Source organism: Diplotaxodon limnothrissa, linkage group LG6, assembly GCF_057381915.1.
Source record: "Diplotaxodon limnothrissa isolate DT_005_m linkage group LG6, D_limnothrissa_male_GT1.1, whole genome shotgun sequence".
Lineage (NCBI taxonomy): Eukaryota > Metazoa > Chordata > Actinopteri > Cichliformes > Cichlidae > Diplotaxodon > Diplotaxodon limnothrissa.
Window position 1 is genome coordinate 36223362 of NC_140601.1, and position 10021 is coordinate 36233382.

Consider the following 10021-nt stretch of genomic DNA (forward strand, 5'->3'; position numbering starts at 1 on the left):
CCTACATATGTGCTTCTTGTCACTTGTAAAACTTCAGTGCAGGGTCAACATTCTGCACATGGCTCATTTTACCGGCCAATGAGCTCGAAGGCTGGGCCAACACCTTCCACACCCCTAACTCATCCATCCATCCACACACGCCATTTTGAGTGCGTAAATATGTGCCAAATTCAGTCCGCAGACCTGCTGAAACTTCGCACACTTGTGTAAAAATAGCGCAGGAGCAGCCTCGAACACCTCCAATATTCAAACTTCCCGCACTTATCTTATAAAAATCTGTTACAAGCGCAAAAGGCTCTTCAAAGTCCGTTGCGTGACGTTCACGAGTTGCACTACTTTTACTGTCATGCGCTGGCTCAGTGTTTTGCCTCATCTATCATGGCGGAAAAGTCTTCCCGTCTTACACTTTACGTAAACCTGTGACGTTTCTATTACTTAAGCAACTTTTCACAGCTCATATCGCCATCGAAAAGTCATCTTATAATCTGATCACCCACCTGAGAGGGGAAAAAAGGTAGGCTACTATAAAGTATTTTGTTTGGATATGTTGATCTTGATGTATTTGGCATGCTTTAAGGAGAAATGTGTGAAGCATTTTACACAGGTTATAAGGAAATGTCTGATTAAACATTTTTAACATATTTGTTTAACCCAAATAAAAACTACACACCAAAGTTTGCCCCTTATATAATAAGATGATATAACAATACCCAAACACAAAAGTAACTTTGCTACAACTTGCACTCAGGTATTATTGCGTAATAACGCCTCAAACACTGTGAGGTGTACACTCTAATATGCATTTACTTTTATTTTGTGCCCTTTAGTAAAATGGCTCTCAGAAGTGCCTTCACACGTCTACTCTCCAACAGCCGTATGTCCGTGGCTGTCACTGCATCCAGAGCTCAGGGCACAGCGGTTGCAGCACAAAAAGGTACGACTGATATTTTAGATACACAGGAAGGTAGTGTAAAGTTTGGAATCACAGTCTATGGGTGTCTTGAGGTAGGAAATGCAATTTTTAGTTGTGATAAAAAAGAAAGCACACATAAGAGCTGGAAAAACATGAATATGTTTTCTATATTTGTCTCAGATGATCAACAACACTTTAAATTTACATCTTTAGGTGCTGAAGAAGCCAAAAAGCCAGCAAAGTCAGGTAAAGATTTGAAGTGAATCTTATGTTCTATTATAGTGATGTGATCATAGTGAATGTGTGTGTGTTAATGTTCTGGCGCTCAGCCAAGGTGGCATTCAACTGGCGGGATGCACTCGACCTGGAGGGTCAGCTGACGGAGGAAGAGATCATGATCCGGGACTCGTTTCGGGACTACTGCCAGGAAAAACTCATGCCGCGCGTCCTTATGGCCAACAGACATGAACGTGAGTTAAGCAGGATTAATATGTGTGGTTCAGGCTGTGCACACTGTGAATAATTCAGAAAAAAAATCTGTTTCTGTCTTTAATCCGCCTTTACATTAAGGTGTGTAAAATGAATCTCATCTAAATATTTGTCATTTTCTTATTTTCTAACATGCGCCATGCTACAGATTTTCACCGTGAGATTGTCTCAGAGATGGGAGAGTTGGGAGTCCTAGGCCCAACTATTAAAGGTAAAACAAACAAAAAAACTAATGCTCCCCCCTCCCTCCTTTTTTCCTGCTTTTTGTTATATTTCACTGATTACACTTAGTAGTTTTTTTAAGTTGTTTTTTTTCCCTTTACACTGCAGGGTATGGTTGTGCAGGTACGAGTTATGTGGCATATGGTTTGATTGCCAGAGAGGTTGAGAGGGTGGACAGTGGATATCGGTCTGTAATGAGCGTCCAGTCTTCACTGGTCATGCACCCGATTAATGCGTACGGCACAGCAGCCCAGAAGGAGAAGTACCTGCCCCGGCTTGGTAAGTGCGACATTCTCTCCTCTTGTACTTGACATTTAAAATTTGCAAAGGGCTAAAATCCATCTGATTTCTGGTGTGTGTTTATTTGTTCTGCAGCTCGGGGAGAAATTGTAGGTTGCTTTGGTTTGACAGAACCAAATCATGGCAGTGATCCCAGCAGTATGGAGACTAAGGCCAAGTACAACCCATCGAGTGGTACCTTCACCATCAGCGGAGCTAAGACCTGGTAGATAGACACATATAGAACAAGATGTATTGGTTTGAAACTTGCATGGAGTAAAAATAAGACAATGGAGCAGAGACCTGTATAAGGTTATATAACTTGGAACTGTGTGGATCCCCATACTGCCCATATGGAAAAGAAATAGTAAAAACTTATATGTGATTACTCATGAAAGTGGCCACTTTCTCATTACTTTCATACATTGTTTTAGTAAGTATCCAAAACATACAAGTTTCATTATATAATTTTTCAAGGGATCTTATCTCTGTTTTCACTCTTATATGCTTTTCATACAAGTTTCACACAAGACAGATACAAACTTTATAAGATTTATATATATCTTTTCCATATGGGTGAGGACACAATAGTTCTGCCATTTGATGACTAATCATATAGAAGTAAACATGTGTAATAATTTAGACATGCTGACAAAGCCTGTTGCTCTCTGTGAAACTAAATTACTTAAATATCTAAATAATCAAATACACTGATTTCCCCACATCTTTTCCTAGGATCACAAACTCTCCTGTGGCAGACATTGCAGTAGTCTGGGCGAAGTGTGAAGATGGGAGAGTGCGGGGTTTCATCTTGGAGCGTGGCATGAAGGGCTTTTCTACCCCCAAGATTGAGGGAAAATTTTCTCTTAGGGCGTCTGCCACTGGCATGATCCTGATGGATGAAGTAGAAGTTCCTGAGGAGAACCTGCTGCCCAATGTCTCTGGCCTCGGTGTAAGTTAATGTTTTATCTAATGAAGTTTGGCAAACTTAATTTTTACAGCTTGTATGAATATTAGTAGCTTAAATTTTTTGTTGTTTGTCTTTGTATACAGGGTCCTTTTGGTTGTCTGAACAATGCCCGGTATGGTATTGCCTGGGGAGCTCTGGGAGCAGCTGAATTCTGCTTTCACGCTGCTCGACAGTACACTCTGGACAGGTACACAACTGTGTTTGCAGACATTGCCCAAAAACGTGGCAAAACATAAAAATCCAGAGAAAAGAGATCCATGTTACCATTTCCCCCACACATGGCTCATACCTTTGTATCCTCCAAACAGAATCCAATTTGGTGTGCCACTGGCCAGAAACCAGCTGATGCAGAAGAAAATGGCTGACATGCTAACAGAGATCACCATTGGGCTGCAGTCATGCCTGTACCTGGGAAGGCTTGTTGATGAGAAGAAGTGAGGGCTGTCTTTCACGTGTCACTGCCTGCTTTATTGTTTGCTGTTCTACTGCCCCTCCCCTGCAAAAAAACCCCCCCAAAAAAACAACTAAAGAAGGGTTTCTTTTGTTTTTTCTTCCTCATCTTAATAGGGCGGCACCGGAGATGATCTCCATGCTGAAGAGAAATAGCTGTGGCAAGGCACTGGATATTGCTAGACAGGCCAGAGACATGCTAGGAGGAAACGGCATCTCGGATGAGTACCACATCATCCGTCATGTTATGAACTTGGAGGCTGTCAATACATATGAGGGTAGGGAAAATTAAAAGTAATGAAAAGGCTTTTAAACTCAGCAGCAGTTACATATGTCCACCACTAGATGTCAGCAATGTACAGATTATTGACGGAACGTTTTTGGTTTACTTATTAAACTGTATTTGAGATATTTTTTGTATTTGAAAACAACTTATGACCTTTTTTCCATTTCACTACTTTCTTTATAGGAACCCATGATATTCATGCCTTGATCCTGGGCAGAGCGATTACTGGACTTCAGTCTTTCACTGTGGAAAACTAAATGATGTCAACTATCTTCTTCAAACTGACTTGAAGTGATGAAATTTGAAACTAATTTACCTCATATTAAGAGCAATTCATGGTGGGATACATCACAAACACCTCATCATATTCACATTTATAGCATACTGGGGGAGGCAATATATTATTGCCTTGTTAAAGTGAATATTAAAGGTCAACCTAACATAGCTTACGGTCCAACTGAGATATGATATTTATGATGACAATGCATGTAAATAAATGGCTTGAAATAAACAGGAAGATGTTTTAATTGAAGACCCTAAATAACGCGTCTTGAATTCTCAAATGTTTTCATGTCACATTGGTTGATTTCAATCTAAAGAATCGCACACTGGGATCACTGTAAAGACAACAGTTTATAACAATACATAAATGGTAAATCACAAGTAATTTAGAATATTTTGCTTGTTTGTTGTCATTTTATTTACTAAATCAACTTATGTTAAAACAAAAGAGAGAGAAAACAGTATTCAACTTTTCTTATCTTGGACTGAAGCCATCAATGTTAAGTAGAACTATTGTCCTATAAGCAACCAAAAGAAAGAGGAAGCAAAACACTGAACATTACACTGAATATATTTACTAATACTGAATAACTTAATGAGTTCACAATACGATTAACTTCAGATAGAAATTATAATCTCATGGCATGTCTCCTTCACGGAGACATGCCAGGGCTCTGTTGGCTTCCAGCAGCTCATGACTGAACTTTGTGCAGCTGTCCAGCACCTCCTGCAGCTCCTGCAGATTCACCTGCATCCTGTCACTGTTCTCTTCAAAGACCCTGTACATGTGCTCCTTCATCTGCATGCACAAATCTGTCACCTGATAGATGGAAAGGATCAGAACAGATCAGAGATGGTCAGAAGCTTTGTAGACATGACAGCCGAGCATCTGCTACTAGCTCCAGCTAGATGCATAAAATTAATTTTGTACCTTTTCTACCAACGTCTCCTGAAAGCTGTCTATCATTTTCTGGTTACTGATGCGGCTTTGGTTAATCTTTTCCACCAATTCCTGTGCCTTTCTGCTGATATCATCTGTCCTTGAGCTACAACAAATGTAGATTAGATTAGAATCCAATTCCTTATTGAAGTTAAGATTCCTATTTAATTAACATTTTCCCCACTTCCTTTACCTAACGATCTGTCCTCTATCCCCCATCACAGATTGGTTCTTTTAGCACATAAGTGAAATCCTGTCTTCCTGATAATTTAAGGGCTGCACTCTCTTTCACTCACTCTTTTTCATCACATTGGGCAGGAATTATTTTAGTTTAGTAACTTAATGTAACCAATAAATTCATAACTAGTGTAAATTGGAAACTTTGCTTATTTGCCAGACATAGCAGTCCATGGTTCTTCCACCCATTTAATTCACAATTGGATTAAATATACAGTAACTTAAACCTTTAAGTACAGAAGCACTTATTATTTGAGGAAAGATACAAGTGATCTTAAAGTAACGTTCCCAACATTACACAGCTGGGTGAGTAAAGATGACTGATCTACCTGCTATGGTGCTCTTGAATCTCAGTCACGCTCACACTTGAAGATTCCCCCCTTGATGAATCACAGTCTGTGTCTTCTGTCTGCCTCATCAAACATAATGAAACAAAGAAATTATTCTACTTTAATCAGCTGTATAAGAAACATTAATCATGGAGATCTAATGCTGCAGATGCTCTGAATTTCAGGAAGAACTGAAATTATAGTTTAACCTGTATAATCATCAATCACCCAAAGTAAAATCTCAGATAATTAAGGCACTAGGCTACAGTACCTTCCTCCTTAGAGCTCAATTTGAGGGATGGACTACTACCGTTCAAAAGATATTCCAATGTTAAAGGAAAGAGCCGCCTGTAAAGTGCTAGTCTTAGGTGTTTATTAAGCAGTGGTGTGGTGATACTGGCCCCTCCTGGAATACACTGTATCCACAGAAACACTGGGGCACCTACACATTACACCTGCAGGAGCTGTTCATCCATGGAAACCCACACAAGAAGCTCCCAGTGAACAGTTTTTGTGCTGATATTAAAACCAGAGGAGGTTTGAACCTCTTACTGGGTCAAAACCATTACAAATTATGCCCTAAACCCTATTCTGCAACTTTACCTTGTAAATGGCTGATCCTAGATGCATCCACTTTGCAATAATAACACTTAACAGCTGATCACTGAATGTCTAGTAGGGAGGAAATTTTACAAACTGACTTGTTGCAACAGTAGCAAAGACCCATCCTTTCACAAATGAAGAAAGATTTCACGGCTAGGTGCTTGATATGACACACCTGTGGACCATTATTTATTTTCATATAGTGTTTTTAATCATAACTGCACATAATCTTTGTCACCTTATCTAAATATGCCAGTGTTGTTTTTATTCTTGTATTAAGAGAATACACATTACCATCCGTGAGACTTCACACCCTTTCTTGGGAGTGTACTGAAAATTTGATGGTAGGTCCTCAAAACCAAAATCCATTTGGGTCTTTTGACTCTGCAAAGCTAAATCTGAGCTGAACGGGGGAAAAACAATCACACCATTACAAAAAAGTTTAAAATACAGTCATTAGCAAAAGTATATAGCTAGTTAGGCTAGTCTGTAAAGCTAGCTTAGTTACAGGCATATTTGCGTCAAAAAGAACCCTATAACATACATATTACATTATTCAGTTGGTCATATACAGTAATAAACAAGGGCTATAACCTAGCTTTGGCCCAAAACTGCTACACAAATAATGCTTTACACTAGCTAACGGCTAACTACTACCTATTTAGGATTAAAGCTAGAGTCATAATCCGGCGGTTTTTCTACTAAAACCTATTCAGCCATACTTACTTGAACATTATTGTGTTAAAACCACAGAATGTATATATCATGTGTGTCTGCAATTAATGGTTAAACGGGGAGATGTTCCCAGATACCTCGAAAAGTTGGGAATAGTAAAGCAACAGTAAACCACACTCGACTCCAAACCCACCGACGTATGATTATAATTTTGTAGATATAAAAGCAAGGTTATCATAGTTAAACTAAATGAAACTACTGGTTAAGTTTTAGTTAACTGTAATAAATTAATAAAACAACAACCATCTGAATGATCCTAAAAACAAAAAATAGTCCAAGCGGCTTAATTTATGTATATACTTTATTTTTAGAATATCCTAATACAAGAAAAAGCAGCTTAGATACACATATTTATTGAAACTGAGACGTCTGGATAACTGAGAGTTAACCGACTTTAAAAATGGACGTATTTGTCATATTTCTTACATACCTTAATACCAGTAAATGTCTAAGCAGAAAACGCGATTCATCAGGTCAGGCAATATTTTTCTAGTCTTCTTTTGCCCAGATTTCAAGGTTTTATGTTTATGTGCATTCAGAGATGATGTGTTTTCACTTTTCTTCTGATATCAACAAGGTAGAGAAGAAGAGAGCCAGAGAACTGCCACTCACTGGATACTTACTTTTGGACCATCTATAAACTCTGTAGATGGGGAAATGTGAGGAAATTCAAATAGATCAGCAGTTTCTAACATTTTCAAACTTCTGCCTGGTGTTAGAGCCGTTTGATGTTTTTGGTGCTATTACAACTTGTCACCACAAGAGGGAGTAGTAACGCTACTTGCCACTGTCTCCACTCCCATTTAATCCAGGTTCAATGCTGCTCAGGTGTGATGTGTTAGGACAGAGGCAAACAGTTTTTTAACCATGTATCATGTAAATGAGCGTGTATCATCAAGTATGGTTATGTTAGATCCTTTTTGCATCATCTTAAAAAAATCAGAGCACCCAACTTCGGACGGGCAGATGACCTGCTCCACCTCCTGAGGCACAGCCATCCCACTGAACTTTAGCAGGTCACCTTGATCAGGTCCACATACCTAAGTGCACTGAGAATTCAATAGTCTGAACTGATGTTATGTATATTTCTCATGTATGTAAATTGACTTTTATTTGGTTTAGAAGAAAAAGTTTGAACTAAAATTCACGTTATTTCTATCAGCTTCCAGAAATGGTGGTCTTCTTGCAGTAAGTGAGTGAGTTAAGCTTTTTTCCTACAAGTGATATTTGGATGTGTTTTGCACTTTAACTGCAAAGTTTTTGCAGCTGCACTTGAAAACAACAGTTCTTTGCATATTACATTAGATTGACTGGTTGATGTTCCAATAATATGGCACCAACATGACCAAGACGAGCAACGCAGCTCATGAGCTCAAAAGAAGGCAAACATTAGGTAATGTTTAAGAAGACCCAGCTTTTTAAATTTAGACCTTTCCAGGTGATGACCCCATTAAGCTGGTTTAGATATTGCCAATAGTGTCTGAAGCTATCATGCAGACAACTTCCTGTTAAAAGGCTGTAGAAAGAAAACTCTTTTTTTATGTACTTTTTCACAAGACATAGGTTCATTTTTTTATATGTTGTATCTTTTTTTTTTTTTTTTCAAAAGAAAGGATGCAAGCTAGTAGTAATAGTGAAACACCTTTAGGAAGCTGGTTTGTCTGAGCTTTTCACTGGGATGCTCTTCATATGTGTGGATTTGTGGGAATGGGTTTAATAGTAAGTGAGTATTATAGCTGAGTAAGCACTTACAAGATAGTTGTGGATTAGGTGCTCTGTCATTCTGTGGGCTGGGATTGGGATGGGATGAGGAGTTGCTTGATCGCTGCTGTGATTTGGAGCTTAATCCCTCCCTTCATCTCTCTCTGTCTCTCTCTCTTGCTCTGCTGCTGATCATAGTCTGGATTATTTCAGAACAGAGATTGCAGCACGCAGGAGGCAGCACAGAGGCTGATATCCTGATTTTTTTTTTTTGCTTTACTGGAGGATGAACTGATGATAACAACATGCATCATAATGCAAATTAAAGAATAAGCTGGGTAGAAATATGAGCTGGAGGGATCCACATGTGTTAAATCTGCAAGCAGCAAACACATGGTCTTGGCAGGTGGGTAAATTTACTCCTTGACTGGATTTGAAATGATAACAGATGTAGATTTTGACACTTTTCCTGTAAACTGTTGGGAGTGACGTCTCAGCAAGAAGGTAAATTATACATGCAATGGAATAACTGCTTCTCTGTGCTGGACGTGGAGGCTGCTAATCTGGGAATATGGACAGTTTTAACTACACAGAAGAAGGATTGCCATCATTTCAGTATTTGGTTTACAATGAGGAGCCTCTCTATAAGGAGTACAAGCCTCCTCCCAGAGATCTCATCCAGCTGCCCAAATCGGTCCTCTACCTTCTGATGGCCGCCCTGGTCGTGGTTGCTGTAGCTTACGCTATTGTGGGTCATCTCATCAAAGACCTCATGCTGGATATAACAGGTAATCTATTCTATCAGAGGTAGCTGCTCACTCCAATGATCTGAAATTTTTTTTATATACAAGACCATATTTTATTTTATTTTTTAAAATTGGAATAAAGTGATGTGCTGTGGTGTTTGCTAATGTGATGTAGTAGTTGGAGTAGTTTGTATTAATAGTCCAAACCTTAAATCCTTTCACCTTGGAGATCCCTGTACTGGGACCAGGCTGTATCCTTTTTAAAACACACCCGCTATTTTTAAAGGACTGCTAAACACAAGTGAAGAGACTGCAAACTACTATCACTAGAACAGAAACATTATGATTATGGTCATTACCAAAGTTTCAGGTTTGGTGGAGTTGCAGCTGAGGTTTTCTGACATCATTGTCAATGTGCAATGCAACCATGAACATGCTCTTTACTAGTTCGCCGTTTTATTTATTAGTTTATTTCTTAAAGAACCCGAGGTTACTCGATTTGCCTTTTACTGCTGTGCAGACTGAATTTTGGGTGTTTCAGAAGTAAATTATAGGACAGTAAAGGTCAATAATTTTGATCTTATCCCTGCTTTTTTATCCATCTACAGACTGTTTGCTGGGACCAATTGAAGAGGCGCTAACGAAAGATGGAGAGGTGGAGGGAGTCAGCCCTCACCACATGCCACCTGCCCTCACTCACTCCCACCCAAATGCCTTCCACGTGTGGGATCAAGATGACATCATCATCCCTATGACGCCCGAGCATGAGAGCCCGCTGCCCAGCCCTATGATGACTGTCTCCCACTACATACCGTCCTTTTTCCCCAACTCCATCAGTC

At 39.3% G+C, this 10021-nt stretch overlaps 2 protein-coding genes across 2 annotated transcripts; one reads left to right on the plus strand and one right to left on the minus strand.

Moving 5' to 3' along the window:
• The first annotated feature begins 432 nt into the window (after positions 1-432).
• Positions 433-4141, plus strand: LOC146631114 (glutaryl-CoA dehydrogenase, mitochondrial-like). The gene is made up of 12 exons (XM_085356348.1): positions 433-514; positions 828-934; positions 1127-1159; positions 1243-1383; positions 1551-1613; positions 1733-1903; positions 2000-2129; positions 2639-2855; positions 2957-3060; positions 3182-3307; positions 3441-3601; positions 3793-4141. The coding sequence occupies exons 2-12, from the start codon at positions 832-834 to the stop codon at positions 3864-3866; spliced, it is 1323 nt and encodes a 440-aa protein (XP_085212474.1). The 5' UTR covers positions 433-514; positions 828-831; the 3' UTR covers positions 3867-4141.
• Positions 4142-4528: 387 nt separating this feature from the next.
• syce2 (synaptonemal complex central element protein 2) lies at positions 4529-6913 on the minus strand. The gene is made up of 5 exons (XM_085356349.1): positions 6813-6913; positions 6295-6403; positions 5398-5477; positions 4823-4937; positions 4529-4711 (listed from the first exon to the last, which is right to left on the minus strand). The coding sequence occupies exons 1-5, from the start codon at positions 6911-6913 to the stop codon at positions 4529-4531; spliced, it is 588 nt and encodes a 195-aa protein (XP_085212475.1).
• Positions 6914-10021: the final 3108 nt, after the last annotated feature.